This window comes from Apiospora marii (assembly GCF_038362585.1).
Source record: "Apiospora marii strain CBS 49790 chromosome Unknown utg000005l_segment0_segment0, whole genome shotgun sequence".
In the NCBI taxonomy this organism is placed as follows: Eukaryota; Fungi; Ascomycota; class Sordariomycetes; order Amphisphaeriales; family Apiosporaceae; genus Apiospora; species Apiospora marii.
This window is the reverse complement of record NW_027117377.1, coordinates 2,570,412-2,588,537: the sequence shown is the minus strand read 5'-3', so window position 1 is coordinate 2,588,537 and position 18,126 is coordinate 2,570,412. Positions and strand designations below refer to the sequence as shown.

General features: G+C 51.6%; 4 protein-coding genes across 4 annotated transcripts; 1 reads left to right on the top strand and 3 right to left on the bottom strand.

Moving 5' to 3' along the window:
* Positions 1-1,952: 1,952 nt before the first annotated feature.
* On the top strand, positions 1,953-3,413 carry PG985_008726 (uncharacterized protein; the record flags this gene model as incomplete). The annotated part of the gene is made up of 1 exon (XM_066828494.1): positions 1,953-3,413. One exon carries the CDS (start codon positions 1,953-1,955, stop codon positions 3,411-3,413), a length of 1,461 nt encoding a protein of 486 aa, XP_066683406.1.
* Positions 3,414-4,287: 874 nt separating this feature from the next.
* PG985_008725 (uncharacterized protein) lies at positions 4,288-4,542 on the bottom strand (the record flags this gene model as incomplete). The annotated part of the gene is made up of 1 exon (XM_066828493.1): positions 4,288-4,542. One exon carries the CDS (start codon positions 4,540-4,542, stop codon positions 4,288-4,290), a length of 255 nt encoding a protein of 84 aa, XP_066683405.1.
* Positions 4,543-5,939: 1,397 nt separating this feature from the next.
* PG985_008724 (uncharacterized protein) lies at positions 5,940-8,637 on the bottom strand (the record flags this gene model as incomplete). The annotated part of the gene is made up of 5 exons (XM_066828492.1): positions 5,940-6,022; positions 6,081-6,347; positions 6,397-7,079; positions 7,629-7,984; positions 8,425-8,637. The coding sequence occupies 5 exons, from the start codon at positions 8,635-8,637 to the stop codon at positions 5,940-5,942; spliced, it is 1,602 nt and encodes a 533-aa protein (XP_066683404.1).
* Positions 8,638-8,901: 264 nt separating this feature from the next.
* Positions 8,902-11,889, bottom strand: PG985_008723 (uncharacterized protein; the record flags this gene model as incomplete). Its single annotated transcript, XM_066828491.1, has 8 exons — positions 8,902-9,414; positions 9,467-9,603; positions 9,975-10,018; positions 10,161-10,411; positions 10,558-10,653; positions 10,703-10,756; positions 10,814-11,269; positions 11,557-11,889. 8 exons carry the CDS (start codon positions 11,887-11,889, stop codon positions 8,902-8,904), a joined length of 1,884 nt encoding a protein of 627 aa, XP_066683403.1.
* Between the last annotated feature and the right edge of the window lie 6,237 nt (positions 11,890-18,126).

Here is an 18,126-nt window from a genome sequence, read left to right as displayed (position 1 = left end):
AATGACGACACTGCTCCCAAGGTATTTAGTGCCGACTAACCAGCGTATATGTGTTGGAATAGGTTATAAGCGACTTCGAACCTGCCCCGATGTGTTTGCTACTATCTGACCAGCGTGTGCGTGTTGGAACAGATTGTAAGTGACTACCTTCAAGGTGAAAATACATGTCCGAAATGGGGGACGGTGGAATGAAGAGAAAGATTTCTAACTGTCAAGGATGAGAACGTCCCCAGACATCGGGAATGTGTGGCAAATAGTAATTGAAAGCTATCTGGAGCTCTCTCAAAAAGTATATTCTTCAGAACATGACGGCGCAACTGGAAGAACGCGTCCTCATCCTGCGCCTCCATGTGTATGCCATCAAGTCCACCATTTCCATGCTTAGCAAAGACGACGTCGCTTTTTCTCTGACTCGAGTGGTTGGTGTATTGTGCTCCGATGCAAGGCGTCCTCTAGACTCTAGTTTTCCAAGTGTACATAGTATTGGTTCTTCTTTATTACCAGATGGACTATGAAGGCAGGAGCGTTTTGGACAAATTCACTGGCGATCTCGCTCTGCTGCTCCCTTGCATAGAAGCAAAGCGGCAAAGTCCGGGGCACCATGGTGAGGCGACAAGGCCCAATTAAGTGTCGTCTGACCATCCGATGTGGGCGTATCAATTTCGAGAGTGTCACTATCTAGCAGCATTTCCGCTTCCCAGTAGCGCCCTTGGAATACTAGGGCGAAGAGAAGGGAGGAGGTTCTGTGTATAGGACCTCGGTGGTTGTAACGTTGATTTGGATCTTCGCCCGATTTCAGCAACTCTAGACTGATCCTTCGTCTTGCATATCGGGATCTGGCGTCTGTGGAAGGGTTCGTGGCAGGCAAAACGGCAGCCGTGAGGGCTGTGCGCGAATAGGGGCTCAACCCACGCGGCATGCTTCGTACATCCGAACAATCTGGTTTTCGTGTTGGAGCCCTCAACGCCAGCAGTAACTCTGCGATCATCCCTTTACCCCGATCGCACGCGATGGAAAGTGGGCTCTCTAGATCCTTGTCGACATGGGTTATCGTTTTGTTCACATCAGCGCCGTGCTTGAAAAGAAGCTGCCAAGACAGTCCGTCAAGGGCCTTTTGGAGGCTTCTAACAACAGTCCTGTACTAATGTTGCTCACTTATCTTATTTAACTTCAGATAAAAGCCTCAGACGCTTCGCCCATCTTTGACCCCGAGCTGGTGGCCTCCTACTTATGGACGTTACCTGTGTATCAGTGCCAATTTGGACGTTATCTGGTCCCTACACCAGGCACACGATCTATGCCATGACACCTGTTTCAGTCGGATCTGCTTATAGATGGAAATATACCATGAGGCTAGTCACTCAGTCGGCAGCTAGATCTCGAATTTCCTATATGGTACGTACAATTAATATTGACTAGAGACCGAGTGAAGCAGTCCATGGCGTAATAAGAAAAAAAGGGCCCAGGTTAACATAGCGCGATAGCTTGGCAGCGTTATATTTGCATCTTCTTCACCAAAGTCCTGAAACCGTTAGCCATCTCAGGTTCGACTCAGGCCACGGCCGCGGCCACTGTCAGTTGATAGCATCAGGGATATCAGTATCGAAGCCTAAGCGATTGCTATCTCATACTCGGGCTCTGATAGGGGCTATGCTTTGAGGTCACCGGTCATCGAGACCGCGGACTGATCGAAAGGCCGACAGGAGGAAGCACAAACTCGACAGGGATAAACCAATATAAATAGAGCTTCCTACCCCTTCTTGCCTCACTGACTTGTCTCTTCATCAACACACCTTAGTCGAACTCTCTTCCTCCACCTACCCTGTCTTTGTGCTCTCTTCAGTTGCTACACTTGTAAGCTCTCTACTCGGCAGACCATAGTCGAGCAAAGCAACCCTTTGCCCCTTATCTCAATTCCAACAGATCGAGCTTTGCCATTAGCAGCTAGTACTATGTATTGCCCTTCTAAGCACACCTCGCTCCGCCAGGCAACTGGTGCCCATACCCAAGTCTCTAATATGCCGCTGTCGAAGACCCACGAGGTTCATCACATCGACAAGACAGCTGGTCCTGGGATGGAGACAACGGCGAGCTATACCCCTGAGCCCGTCAGGCCGCGGAACTCTTCCAAGAATCAAACTGCAGCCAAGCTTCCTATCTTTGTCGGCGACGAAATGGTTACAGACCAGGCGAAGGATATGCTCATGAACTTGGGCAGCAACCACACGACCCATGCACTCACCAGACCCGGCAGAGCAACTCTGCGCGATCCGCCTCGGCTTCAAACTTCTTTCACCCCTGGTCTATCGGCCATTGACACCTCAAGCTCAGCCTCTTCCATGGAAACGCCCCCCGCCGAGGCATGTCAGACAACAGCCCCACAGCAGAGATTCCTAGGCGTGTACCAATCTTTCGCAAAACGTCTTGAAGATTGGAAGAATATGCCTGGAACGTCGGCACAGAGCACTTCCGGTGATCCCCAGGACAACGGGGCAGGTGGTCACGACCGCCAGGCTCTTGACTTTCATCAACATCCCAACAGACTACCAGTTGTCAATGACAAGACTGGGAAGGCAGTGAATCCTGCCAGAGACCCGTATCTCAAGCCCCTTGATATTACCTGCATGCCCGATGGCTGGGCGGTCATCAGCCCGAAACGCAAGGCCCGACTGCAAGGGGATTCGTCTGCGCCAAAGAGTTATGCTGCAGCAGCTCAGGCGAGTCTCCAAAATGAGGCTGCCAAGGATGAAGGAGGTCTTCCTCCGCCCAAGCGCCAAAGACAGAATGCCTCTCCTCCGTGCCATACAGTGGTGACCCACGACAGGCCCACAGCCGGAAGACTGTCGCCTTCGTCAGCAGCTTCCATGATCACTGTGATTTCGGAGGTTGGGTCCTACGAGGCAATGCGAATCCCCACCGCTACTACGCACTTTACGGGAGGGGGGCTGAACTTCCACGATGCCAGATTGTCTTGCGTGCTCCCGCAGGACTTCCCTTATCCGCTCGCCAAGATTGACAAGCCGGTCGAGGAAGAAGGTATGATCAAGTTCGACGTTACGTGGAAACCAGTATGGGTCTCTTTTGCCCAAGTCAGAGGCCAGCCGGCGGCTGCAGAAAACCTAGCCGTCAATATCCCCACCTTTGCAGCATCCAAGTCATGCTACGATACACGTATGGATACCGTTGTTCCCGAGGCAGCCACAACCTTTAGCATCGAAACCTTCAAAAGTTGGGAGGTGGTATTGCACAACGGTGAAATAACCCTGCTTCTTGAAGTGTGCTTTCCCAATTCTCTGGTAGAATTCAAGGACCTAAACGGTGCGGAGAGCATGAACGAAGCAAGGAAGCTTGTGGTGGAAAAGTTTGGCAAGGTCGTGGGGAATCGGCTCTTGAGAATTCAGCCGAGTCTTTAGAGCACTACAATCGTGGGCTACGCGGCTCGGCCGTGTAGTTATGTATGTGTTTTTTCTATCGCCTTTAAGCATCCAAACCTTCGTTTCTTTAGTTACTTCTAAGCAGTATGGGAAATAAAGAAGTCAGCCCTATCCGCCACCATAGTCATAGTGCGTTGTGACTCGTGAAAGCGGGGAGCCTTAGCAGAGATACCTGCCACCGTCCCCTGCTTACAGCACTGTTACATGTATCTGTCGACCGTGGTCTAGTAAGGACTGGCTGGTTTTGTGAAATTGGCACTGCTGCCGCCCTGTGCCGGCCAGGTGCCGCTCTTTGTCGACATTGCTCTCCGCATCAATTCTACCTTACTTGTCGTCGGCCATAACCCGTCACCATCAATAATGTGACGCCGACGTTGACGGGCGACAATGATGACCCACCGAGGCCCCAAGGCTGTGGCCCCATTGACCTCAAGAAAATACGCTACACGCACATGATACTTCACGCAGACTGATTTAGCATCAGTGCAACTTGATAGCCAAACTGGTTTCAAATTCTGGTCATATTCAAAGCTATATTAGACTATAACCAGCATCTCTACCGCCCTCCCCTCTCCGCTCCCGATCAACCAACCGCGCACCTCTAGACCGTCACAATTCGCATACAGGATCCAGCCATGCTACGGTACCAATCTCCTGCGCCCAGTGCAGTTATCTTAGGGGGGAGAATAGGTCAGACCTTGGGCGAATAGCTAGTACTTCTCCCCGCGTCTGGACTTATTCTTTGACGAGTTTGCGGAAGTGGATTGTACAGATTCCTGCTGAAAGCCACATAGGGTTTGCTGATATCTCCAGCGTATATTCGGTACAGACTGTATGCCAAGTTGCTTTTAGGTCAGTTGCTTCCCAGCGTGCAGAATGAGGGCTGCTTGGGGCTTACATCGCCGTTGCGTAGCGCTTCACACTGGATCATATCTGGACTATCCAACATTTGAGCCGCATGAAGGCGTCGTTCTTGGGATAGAAATGACTCGCTGCCGAGTCCTTTGTCTGCTTCTGGACCACCGTAGGGGTCCTTTCCCCTTGCTTGTCGATCCCGCATCTCGTCGGTGAAGTTGTCTCCAGCAGGGTTCTTGGAGTTGTCACTCATGATTCTGGCTGCTGATTATGATGTAGAGAAAAAGTGAGAATGGATGAAGAGAGGAAAAGGAACAACTGCGAATTCTGGAAGAAGGATTCCTATAAATAGGTATGTCATGGGCAAGTCATCTGTGGCTTTGCTTTTCGATTGGAGACAAGGGGGCCACCACAAGGTTGCCAATAGCAGGAGGTCCCACGAGGCGAGTGCGAAGTGACTTCTTCTTCCTCCCTCATTGGGCACTTCTTAAGATGGGGATAGGTCGTGAAGTCGCCGGAAAACTAAGCACGTAACCAATAGCAGTACGCAACCGGTTGCTTCTACGGGAAATTCACTCTTACAGTCTTCAAGGACTGTCCACCCCTACGACCTGGATTTTGAGTGTCGAGTGCCCAAGACTCGATAAAAGGATCTTGCATGGATAACTGTTTTCGCTGAATTGCGCAAGCCTTCTCCAATGCCTTTCCCTTCGATGCTGATTGGTACCATTTTGGGTTGACTATATACCAAGCCTGTGACATTGTGTATAGCTCACACAGGCATATCGAGAACGGAAGGGTGCGTGCGGCGGAAAGGGGCCAGCGCTTCCTTGGCCTTCAGGGGCCTACCATTCGTCAGAAGCCTGCCGTTTAGGAGGTACGGCCAGCGCGGAGAGCCATCTGGAGATGGCCAGGGGCCGATATAAGCAAGGTGACAGAGCCATGTTCGTCTATGGCGAAAGTGTCGATCGTCTTGTCCGATGACTGTTCGATTTCTGAATTTAACAGAGATCAACCAGCAGATGGATTCATTTCTATCTACACATCGAGACTTATACATGAGACGGTAGCTTCCCCAAATCCACCCAAATCCACCATATAATACGTAATGGATGATCGCTCATCGATACCCCAAAGCTTCTGCCACATGCAAGCCACGCACCACGGAGACATTCCATGTTTTATGGCAGGGACAAGGCCTGTTGGCGTCCACAAAATCTGCCACGCAAAAGCCCCCGGCATACACGTTACCATGAGGGTTTGACAACATACGGAGCCTTTATAATTTTATGACACTGATGGCTGCACTGCATCGAGGTATGTAGCCAATAGAGGGTATGACGGCGAATAATAAAGTGACCAGCTGGCTAGTGCAGGAACAATCGCGGGACATATTTCTGCTGCGAGGATGCTATTAGAATCTGCATTTCCGCGGCACATCTTGCATCCCATTTTTGCTGTGCATATGCCTGCTTCCCAAGTGTATCCGACACCTCGTGCAGATGACCTAGGCCGGACTGCTAAGGTGAACATAGCAGTCTCCCGAGTCACATGACCATGACATTCACCCTTTGCCCCAATCTCCGTATCATAGGGATCCATCAGATCCAGGGACAAGTGTGCCACTCGGAGCGACTACGCAGAGCGATATTACCTCGAGGCTGAAGGGTTCGCAAGGGATGCGTCGCCGGACCCGTCCGAATTCTCGTAGAGGTCGAGACATTCAGTAAGAACTGGTTCCAAATCAGCGAAGACTCCCGCGTCGCTGGGTGAGTTACAGAGATGGCATACTCTCAATAATGGGTTCTTCCCACACACCGTACTCGTAGTCGACAAGGCCGAGATTCTCGATCTTATCACAAAGCCGTACCATCTCTTTGCCTATTTTCTTGAGGCTCTCTTCTCTCACGAGTGTCTGGCCGTCCTGTAGTGCGATCCCAGAGCCAACCATGTCTTTTTGCTTCTGTAGTAGAGCTAGCCATGCATGGTTGAAATCATGCCACAGCTTGATGCGGTCATGGTATAGTCGGGGGTTGTCGGTAGCCAGACCTGGAGAGTCTATTGTCAGCAGGAGTGCCATTAGTATAGAGACAATCCTCAAACATACCCAATTCCGTGACTTTCGAGAGCAACCAGTTGGAAACAGCTACTAGGGATTCACTAGCTGAAACCAGGACGCCATTGTGGATGTTAGTGAAAATCTCTTTGATGGTTGTTTGGTACTGCGCATATGCCTCGCCCATTTCTGTAGAGGCTGAATCGCCCTGTTCCTCTGGCGCCTCACTTGCCTGTGGAATTCCGCTGGTTAATGCAGCGCTACGTTGGCCATCAAGCACTGCGCCTTCCTCTGCCGGGACTGGTGGATCGACTTCCGAGGCGCCCGATGAAACAGCTTGAGCTGGGAGAGCAGGCGCCGTACGCGTGTCGGCTGGTTCACTTAGGAGATAAGACGCGGCCATACATGCCGGCCTCCGTAGTGCTGTTCGTTGCCACAACGGAAAAGGCTGATTCGTGTGGTAAACGGTGCTTTGCACGCTTGTGTGTGGGATGTTGTACACCAGAGAGGGATTGCATGTGCCAGTATCCTGTGGTTCTCGTGTTACCTGCCCATACTGGTACAACACTGTGCTATGCGGCATTGCGGGTGAGAACGCCGCAACCGGCTCCTGGTAGTAACTACTGTAGGCAACCGTCCCTGCCATGCCTCGACCAGGCGGATGTCTGCCTGCGCCGGTACCGTTCGACCAGCGTTGCGCATCGGAATGCTGAACCATATGTTGAGAAGGGGCACTGACGGGCGGTCCAGTCTGCCTCCGCGCGTTGTCATCCATGCCACGGGTGTTCAGCATTTGGCAACGGTGCCAATGGAAGGAGGCCACGGGATGGAAGGGCGAAATCAAATAGAGTATGAGTGGAAAGACGGTGGCTGTTTGTGGCAAGGCAGTGGTAGGCGCGATATGCTACGCAAATAGCTTAGATATGGACCGTATTCAGCAGAATAACCTGCTCAGGAGGCGGAAAAGAGCTGGGTGGCGGAATGTCCGACTCATATAGACGAGGCAGAAGTCAAAGGCCTTTGATCACGTGGTCCTGCCGCTTCTGCTCGTACCTGGGTATGGCGGCCGAACACGAAACTCCGCGCGTAGTATGATGACTACGCATGTGCCGGAACTCCTCTCATAGACTGACATGCTCTTGTGTCGTGGGAGTGATTCCCTCGTCCAAGTTGTAGGGTTCCGAGAACGAACGCAGGGAGCCGTCCACACAATGGGTAAGTACACGAGAGCAAGCCAGGCAACCGTTCTGATCAGAAGTACGGCGACACCGAGCGTCGCCTACCACCATCCAAGGGTTGCCCATGTAGTCTGCTCCCATCTCATGGTGTCCGTCCGCGTCGCAAGGAGCGCCGTGATGGTACAGGCGCGCACCGCAGTGACACCAGCCTGGAGCGTTCCACCCCGAAGGAGATGTGTGGCTCCAGCTGACCTCGCACGGTCCTCTGCATCGTGTACCGGGAGAATAACACCAATCGAGGCAACGATAGAGTGCTGGGCTGTGGTGAGATGGTATCCTGCCCTCGTGGTGGCTCCCCCTTCGTTGCGTACCTGCTGAGTACCTTGCAGCCGGGTTCTGACACGAGGACCGCGACGCGACGCGCTGGGCCGAGGCGGGTTTAGTGTGCTAGCCCAGCCAATCTATCGTATCGATCTATATCTTATCGATCAGTGGGTCGATCCTCCACACCACGCCCCTGCTAGCATGCAGCATCGAATTCCCACCCTCCAAACCACGTGCAGCGTCTGGCGACCCTGAAACGCATTGAATTTCTCGCTATACTTTGCTGCGGCACTTGCACTACGAACAGCAACTATGTGGATTCATGGTGTGCCATCTAGATCTTGAACACAAACTCGTACTCAATATAAGCCAGTCCATTCCTCATGTCCGAACGAACGCCGCCTTCTCGGCCTACCCAAAGAGCTCGCGCGCGAATTGGCTGTCTTTTGGAAAATACACCATGTAACAGCCCCCTTCTTCGTACCGTTTCATCAGCCTCCCTTCTTCTTCGCTGAGATGTGAGCCTTCTGTACATTAGCGAGTGGTCGTGACTGAAATGATCCATACACCTACAGACTGCATCGGCACTATCCTTCGGTATAGAAACGTAGGTGAAAGTAGGCTTTTTCTCGTTGCCATGGGGAAGGATGTGCCCCGAAAGTCCTTTAGCCACAAGTTCCTCTTGGAGACTACTTAACGACCCATCGTTTGACAGCTGCTTTGCATACGCCACAGGGTCGGCAGCCCATGCAGTTGGGTCGAATCCTGGTTTTGGGGGATTGTCGCTCATAGTGGGAGAGATAGACAGCAAACTACTCGACTGGCGCTGAACGAATGATGGAGAGAAACGATGAAGCGGCGCGGGCGGTACAGTACCATTACATAGATACAGAGTCACATGTCCAGCCAGGTGGTCCCCAACGGTGCATCATAAATGAGCCGTGGATTCGCGGTGGCCACAGCAGGATCGATGTGCCGAAAGGTGGCTCGTCTACCTACATTACAATACATCCAAGTGAATCTTCATCGCTACTCCGACCACTCATCGAAGCAGTCAGCATCCGCCTCCACCGCCAGCGACTTTGTACGCTCGCGATTGAATGAATCTCTGGATATTGTTGTCACCGCATTGGTTGTGCTTGAGTACTTCCAGTGTCAATGATCGCGTCGCTTCCTTTAGGCCTCTCAATTCACCCTCCAACGCCTCGTTTTTACCGCGCAAAGCATCTACCTTGGCCAGCAGAACATTGTTCTCCTCCTTGACTCTTTGACGGCATTTAGCCGCGGCGACACGGTTCTTTTCCTTTGAGCTCTTGGCAGGAACAATCTCATGGCTAGGTGAAGCCTCTGAACTAGTTGGGGTCTCCGGCGGCAGGCCATCATGGGTAGTAGTCAGGTTTCCCTCATAAACCTCTGTTTGAGGTTGGGCGAATGGTTGTGCCAGCTGGCCATGTTGGCTGGACTGGGCGGCACAGTCCCAACCGAGGCCTTGATGTACCGGATAGCCGTAGCCTCCAGCAGACTCTTGTGTGTGTACTAGTTGACTGGGGATAGCAAATTGGCCAGGCTGTCAGATTGGTGTCAGGATATGGAGTGGCAAGCGACGTTTCAGGCCTTACTGTCGGTATACCAGACCCTCCCAACCCGAGTCCATAGTAGTAGTAGGGCAGGATGGAATGAGGGCCGAAAACCTCATCGTGGGCGTGCTGTTGCCAGTCGTCGCTTCCGGGGATAACGTTTTCTCCAGACATCGGAACTGTGGGGTGATCGGCAATTGACAGACATCTGGAGTGCAGGCCCATGCTGTGATTATGGGGTAGGGCCCCTATTTGGGCTTCTCGGGACCGCGATCGGGTGTCGACTTCATAAACCACATCCTTGTCGGTCGGTGGTACTCGCTTAGGGGCAAACACAACATGGCCCGTACAACGTAGTCATATGCAGCCTCCATGCGCCATGATCCAGTTCGGGTTGGGCAAAGCCATGTTTGCTTTCGATCGTTTGCTGCGATGGCGCCAGCAGGCTGCCTGAGGCGTATGCCCGTCTACTCACGCCTGATTGCTTCAACAAAGGCGCCAAGTGTGCATGCATGGCGTTGTCTTGCACAAAGAAATGCACTAGGCCTACAGATGCTTGCGTGTGCATGCACAGGCAGAACAAGCGCAGCGAAGCTGTATGAGATTTCATATGCGGATTGTATTACAGATTATGGTTAGTCGCGAGAGGACCAAAGAAGAGACGGAATAAAGATAAAGGAGAAAGATAAACATCGTAATAGCACGGGAAAAGTCTCCCATGAACATGTCGCCTTACAAGCCATGTTGTAGATCAGTGTGTCCTCCCATTAGCTGTGGCAGTGCAAGCTGCGGCGCCGAGTGGTCGTGTATGGCCGCCACGGCCCGATGGCCACTTCCCCGACCCTTGATTCCCTTGTTGAGATGCTTGTAGACGTCGGCGAACTCGATAAAGAGCTTGCGTTCTTCATCGGCCAGGGCGTTGATGTCGTTTGCGAACTTCACCGTCAACTCCATAATGTACTGGGCGTGAAAATTGTTTTGGTGGGCCTTGTGTAGATCAGAGAGCGTTGGCATCAGCAGCAACTATGTGTTCCGTGGGAGAGGAGGCGAAAATATATTGAGGGCTCCGCTGTGCTTAAACTTTATGTTGCAATTCCCGATTCTGCAGTTGACCTCTTGGTCCTATTGTGAACCTGTGTGTGCGATTGAAGACCTCCACCCTGGGCAAATCTCTTGCCGCAAACCATGCAGATGTGTGGTTTCTCGCCAGTGTGTCGACGTCCGTGAGTCTGTAGATTTAGTTGACTCATGAATCCAAAGAGAATGCAGAACGCTTACCCTCATGTTGCCCTTTTGAGCGAAAGACTTGCCACACCCGGGGTGCTTGCAGGACTGGTTTCCTTCGGGTTAGAGAAAACCTCACTCAACAACTGAGTTGGGAAGACACACATAAGGCTTTTCGCCGGTATGGATACGCATGTGGCGTTTAAGGTCTAAAACCTCTTTTTTGCAGACACAGCACTTGTTTCTCTTTGGTTTGGCAATCTCTAAGCTCGTGGACTTGGAGGGATGAAGTGAGAACGTGTCATTCGCCGGAGTGCTGCCAAGTTTCCTCTGAACGTTAGGTGGCAATTCATACCGGGGACTGGCTTGCACACTCTCCATCCGGTAATTCTTATCGGGCATGGGCATGGGCATCGGAGGATCGGAAAGCTGCGGCGCGTATGACTGGAATCCAGGGGTGTCGGGTAACTGACAGTATGGGAGTTCAGGTAATGGATATGGAGGGGGCACGTTCGCCGACGGCATACCAAGGTTAGTAAAAACCGTGTATTGTATTGCATCTGAGACCTGGTATGTAGCTAACGTCCCATACTCGACTTTGATAAGGTGCCATTGCTCGTTCTGCATTGCACTTTTAAGGAGGTCCGGTCGATCGAGACGGTGGAATGTGGTGAGTATAGGTTGAGCTATCGTCAAGACAACGCATAGCCATGAAGGACGAGTGAAGGGCAGGTAACAGGTGTAAAAGAGCTTCCGGTCTGGGGCGGTTCTTGTGTGTGAACAATGAGCGCGATAGTCACGTCTTATGACAGACTACCACTTCATGCACTTTGACAAGGTCGTCGGCTCAATCTTCACCGCGCCAGCCCTCATGGTGGAAATTAAGCTGCGGCTCACTTCTATAACACAGGTTGGACAATCCCTGGCGCTGAATTTGGGACGTCCCGCCCGGCGGCTAGCTGAAGGTATGGCGAATTGGCGAATCCGGATCCCCTCATTGTCGGTTTTGTGTCGCCTAGGCTGCCGCTTTCCTCCAACACAGGTGAACTTTTAGTGTCCTGAAGGTCCTGACGGGTAGACACAGGCTCTGGCAAGCTCTGGGTGTCAGATGAGATGCCACCTCGAGACAAAACGCCACCGGCAGGCTCGGAGCGTGCGGTGAGGTAGGGGGCTGCTAATTGCATCCTAGCGTGGTTCATGCTGCCTAAGACTTCGCTGGGTAATCCGTCGACAGTAGCCATGACCTGCCTCTCCGTATTCAACATCAACGGTAGATTATGTCCGCGGCGCCATCCCAATCCGTTCGACGGGTCTCAGCAACTCATTTTCTGCGTAATGAAACTTACCCGCAGGTATGGAGCAGGAGCTGAGAAGATGGCGCGGGATACATCAGTACAAGGGACGATCCAAAATACGGATGTCCATGGACCGCGCCAGCTGATGATGGGTCGGGATAGGGTTCTCGCTTGATGTCCCGGGGCTCATCAGTAAAGCTTTCCTCCGAGTCGAGCGAATTTCTCACTTGCCGCTGTCAAAGTACTCCTGATGACAGGGCTTTCCGTGAATACCATGGGGGAAACCCAATCTCCGATCATTGCCATTGCCGCCCAATGGCTCTTGTGACTGATACGCCCACGGACCCACACCACTTCCTGAAAGTGATACAGCATCTGCCGCGGCTGTCTCCTTATTACGCCCTGATCTTCGGCGGCGTTTGTATGTATTATTCGGTGGCCCGTTTGGCGTCTCCTCATGCGATGCTATTCGTTAGTGATGGGTCAATAAACCCCGTTTTGCAGTACTTGTACTCGAGAATCTATTAAAGGGGCGCGCTTGGCTTATGTTGCAGGACCACGAACGAAGGGTAGTGTGGGACTTGATAGAAGTGATGGGTACAGTGATTATTCCCCATGATGTCACTTGTTCAGTCTCAGATGATGCAAGATAGCAATAGAGCTATGAAGAGATATGGTTAAGACAAAGTCGTGACTTTCCAGAAGCTATCTGACCCTATATGCCTTCTGTGTTGGTTGTGAAATCAAAATCCCTTTCTATTTGATTGACGTGCTACACTGCATGCTCTTCCCCATCCCTGGTGATGCCATGGCTCGATCTCGACCATTTTACCGTAGCAAGGGTCAAGGTGTCATTCGTGGTCATTTCCCATACACACCGGCCACGACCAATTGATCTTTCGCCTCTGGAACTTCTCACTCGAACAGCCGATGGCCACTGCGTTGCTAGACGTATTAGCCAGCTCAGGCAGTTCGTCTGATCATGTGTTCCCATGGAGCGGGCTTGTGAGGTCGACAATCGGCTGGGAACTGTTAGTGAGGTAGGACCGCGCGCGTCAGTTCACTGACTGCATAATTCATCGCCTCTGGGGAGCTGTCAGCGTTGTATCGAAGCGCCGCCACGGTCATCATTCCAGCCTCCTACCTCAACTCGCCTGTGGTAATATTGGGGGGCACACGCGGTGTGTCCGCTCGTAGTGAGCGCACCATCGCTGCACACGAAAGCGGAAGTGGCCGCACGAGTACTCGACCTGAGCAAGATCAGTCTCAGCCTACCTCGAGGTCGTGTTGCAAGCCAGGGCTGGGGCCGGGGTTACCTGAGTGTAGTCGCACATGATGAACAGGGGAAATCGAAGGCTGCCGGTACACGAGAAAGAAGAGGCAGACGACTAGATGCTGCATTGGGTGGGCTGTGAGATGGAATTGCAAGCATCGCTCTATATACAACACGCCATCTGGGCGCTTTGCTGGTCTCCGGAGGAAGAAAGCAAGTCCAGTTCTCCTGGACGTGGCCGAACAAGGTACTTCCCGGGAATGGCTCGCCAAGGAAAGGGGGTTGAGAATCGGCGCTACTGGGTTCGATCCACACGGGACAGGGAGTGGAGTGCACCCGCCACCCGGCCGCTACGTGACCCGGTACCCGTCAGATTCAAGGCGGCACTGTGTGAACGTGAGGAGGAACTCGATTGTGGTTGCTTCTACTCGAACTAGCTAAGGTGATCTGCCGGGAGCAGTGAAGTGGTTGCTACTACTCGACATGCGACTGGCCAATCGGCAAAAAGGGGTCGGGCTATCTATCGGGGCTTGCAGGAGTAATCTTGGTGAGACGAATGCCGCAAAGGTATGACAGGGGCCTGAGATGACCACCACTTCGGCCAGGTCATTGTCGCTGCTGCTGTGTGATACAATCGCCGATCTCAGTCATATCCTCGTCAGCATGCATTGCCTGGCGAATGGCATCGTCGCCGGCCGAAGACAAGGCAGGTGTGGAAGCTCGTGATGGGTCTGAAACGTTGGCTGCGTCGGGGTCAACGTTCATGTTAATATCGATCTCTTGTTCAAATCGAGAAGGAACCGAGAATCGGTGAAATTCTTCGTCGTAGAGGAGCCATTTATCATGTCGCGCAATAGAAACACCTAGCTAAAGAATTCTTTCCTTCCGCTCATCCGTCATCGAGGCGACTTCCAAGTACTTTTCATCGTCGTCGATCTTGTCGTTGGAGAACCAGTTCGACGGAAAGTACTTGTCGGCCCATAGTAGACCCCGGAGGGCGAAGTTTTTTGGGAGTGGTTTGGGTGATTGTTTGTTTGGCCGGGGAAACTTATGGCTTTGGATCCTTTCGTACTCACGGCACGAAGGGAGGAGGGTGTTCAGAAGCACTGAGACCATTTTCTAAGGGAAGGTAGCCTCGAGTTAACTCATAGCCGAGGGGTAAAGAATTAGGTAGCGATGGAATACGAGTATAGTATGAAGGTAGGGTAGAATGTTAGGATCGGCAAATCTGGCGAAAACCTTGCGGCACGTCCCTTCGGTAAGATAACGAGCCTGTTTTAGGGCTTTTATATTATGGTTATTATTCGGGTCGGGAATGGTTCTGGTTCTGTAGTTTTCCTGCGTCTCCTTTTTGTCTGGTTTTTTGGGCCGAATTGTCTGATAGATGAAGCTACTCTTTTTGCCCTAATATAACAAGGCGCAGTAATTAGAAATTCCAATATAGTAACTGTTTACTGTTAACTATTGCACATCACCCGAATTATGTAAACTACTTACCCGCTTTCCATCTATCTCCGAGTCGTTTTACTAATGTGGTTATCGAGTTTGCTGAGGAAGTCTGTTACTGAAGGCTGATATTCATCGCTAAGTTTACCGCTGAACATAATACCGTAAGCTTTAATAAAAGCGAAGTTAATGGGAAGGAGACGCGAACGTTGGCTATTAAAACCTATTAACGGATCAAAAAAAGTCATGATCGATTCCTAGGCCGGTTCGAAGGGCTTCGGAGCGGAAAGGGCCTTTGAATAGTGAAACAGCTGCTGGAGCACGTTCCGGCGTGCCAGAATAGCGAGGTGATGGTATAACCGATTAGTCTTTGGAACGATATCGGAGGCTTTCGAGTACTAACGTTTTGACACGAAAGTCTAGACCTCTCGGTCTTGTATATTATTATCTTTAATCGCCATCCTGTACCGACCGAGGTTACCTAGGCATTCCATCCACGTCGTTGTAAAAGCCGGGACGGTCTCATAGAGGAGTGCCACTATCGAGTATGCGAGGTAAATAAACGTTAATATATGCTCCAGGGAGGCGGGTAAACGACTCCTTAATAACTTTAGGAAGGTATGGATCCCGTGCTTCCACATCCTCCCTGGCATATAATACTTGGTCCTAAGTCTTTTTAACGATAAGCTCGCTGTCGGATACTGAGAGGCTAAAAAGAAATTATAGTGTTCGTAAAGTAAGGTGCGGTGCAAAGCGATAAGAGCCTGCCACTGCTCGTTGTTCAGCTTGGCATCCTTTTGGGTGTTTTACGCATTGTCCACTTCGATACATTTGGATTCCACCATAACCAAGCCAGCATAGATTCCCTTCACTTCCGCGACCAGCTGAAGGTGGTCGATGGGTTTGGTCTTGAGTTGTGGGATGTATGTATAATCCTCCTCGCAAACCTCTAGTCGTGACTTTGTTGTCTTTGTTTGACCTGTGCGCGGTGAGCTGTGACCTGAGTCGTTTGGATTCCGTAGCCTCCCAACTTGAGTCGTCGCAGTGAAAGCAAGGGAGCCATCATTAGAAAGCGGTTGCTGTCGATTTTGGCTTCGTGTTGGCCGGTGGAGGTCACCCGCTTCTGCAACCCACCTATCAATACGGCGAGCATGATTGACCTTATGGACCTCGTCATGATCAGACATTTTGGATTAGGTGAAACTGGGATAGATGATAGAAGCTACAAGGGTTGATCACGGTAGTGGCGTAACGCTTTCATGGGATGGTTTGTGGCCGTAAACATGGAAGGAGAAAAGTCTATGGCCAGGGGCAGTGGGAGAAGGAATACCTTTGAGGAGCTGGATGCGGCTCTTACAGTCGATGTGGTTCGCCTCCTCTGGGGCGACTTGGCTAAGTAGGCAACCGCGAGGCATATGCACTACTGCGGCTGAAGTGTTGCCCACAGGGCTAAGGAGAGAGAGAAGGGGGCCGGAACACCAGAGAACACCCAGTGTTGAAAAGAGGTACATGTACAGCCCATACAAAGGCCGTGACATGCTGGTAATACAAGGCAGTAAGCGCAGCGGATAATCAGATTGTTATCGGGTTCCGACTGAGAGACTCTAGACCAGAAAGCGAAGATAGATCACTGGGTGAGGGAGAAAGTACTTGGATTTGTAGAGGATCGCCCAGCCTGTGACATCTTGGTAAATACAGATGAAATAAGCAGATCTAGCAGATTATATGACATGGGGAATACCATGACAAGGAACAGTCGCCTTGTCGAAAGCCACCTTGAACGGAACACCATGAACGCGAGATTGCCAGAAGTCTGTCAAAACTGGTTCTACATCATCACCAACCATCTTGGTCCACGTGCCGCAGCCCTGCAAGAATGTAGAAAGTTCGGGAACCAACGAATGGAACACCTGTTTCAGAGCACGAAGGTGCTTTGCAACAACCCACTGCGCATTGGGAAGTTCCTGGCCATGTAGCAGTGAACAAAAGCTGTTGAGGCAGTCAACGCCTGACTGTATCTCTCCACCATTGTTGTCAGTGCCTCGTAAATAGAAGAACCAATGCATCACGAGCAATGAGATGGCAAGGCGACCGACATCAGACTTCTCGTAGTGGGTATCGAAATGGGGCTGGAGGAGTTGCCGTCCTTCGGGCGACCTTACGTAGCCAATCACCTCGACGGATGGATCAAAACAAGATCGCCAGCAGAGAAAGAACCCGGCACTCGTGATGTTGTCTTCAAGCATCGGAACTTGGAGCTTAGTCTCCATCTTGTAGATGCGAAACTCAGCGCACTTGATGCGTGAAAGACCCACTAGAAAGGCGGCTGGGAGGTCCTGGTCCAGGAAAGTCAAAGAGCAGGAAGTTGTTGGGGGTTTCTTACGGCTGGTGACGGATTGGCAAGCATTCCTACAATCAATCGAGTCCTTTGTTCGAGGACTTCCTTTGTCAGACGCTCATTCTCGAAGGACTTGCAGCCGGACAGAAACTGAAGTGTCTGGGTTACTCTAAGGTCCTGCAGATTGGGAGAGCCATATGCACCGACGAAAGAGCCCAAAAGAACAAGGCTTCTGTCAGGGGCGTAATCACGTTGAAGGCATGTATGGTACTGCCACGGATCCTCCCGGCCTCCGGCCAGCTCGAAAAGGCGGCGGACCAAGGCGAACAGGTGAAGCTTAGATCGGTCTCCTTTTTCGTCACGGGTCTTCAACCCGTCCTGGAAAATGGTTTGGCAGTGCTTTGTAATGTGCCCAGCCGTTATGCGATGGATAATGCGTGATTGGTCTTTCAGAGGCAGGCAGGCCTGGACCACGAGCTGAGCGAATAGTTTCTGTGTTTCTTCTGACGACGCCTAACAAGAATGAGCTTTGGCTGACAAGAAGGCCGCGACGGGGGATTTACCTTGATATCACTGACCAAGATGCCGCCCTCAACCTGAACCCAAACGGACTGATACTCACGGTGATTTCGGTAGATCGGCCCTATCTGATGGCCATAAACCTCGGTGCCACCAACTGCATTCTGTCGGAATTTGAGTAACGCGTTCTTTGAAAGGGTTGCCACCAGGGCGTGATCAGAACTCCATATCACCTGAACTGACCCTCGCTTGATTACCCTTGATACGTCGAGTGTTATTGCCAAAAGGCAGAAACTAGGGTCGGAGGTCGGACCACCCATCAAATGTATTCCATTGCGTGGACCGTTGGCCGTCATTAGTATCTTGACATACTTCGTAGGGTAGAAGCAGTGCACCCAGGGTGGTTCTCCGGTCTCCAGCGATGAGCATTTCTGCATGGGCTGGCTTGACGACGGCTCCATGGCTTGAGTAATATCGGGGCGACGTGGAGCGAGAAGGCCACATAGGCCGGGCGAGAGGAACAGGGCATCATATACATTTTTGTTCAGTTCATACTCCACATGAGACACAAGACATCATTTGGTTCTCCCGCCATCACATAGTGACT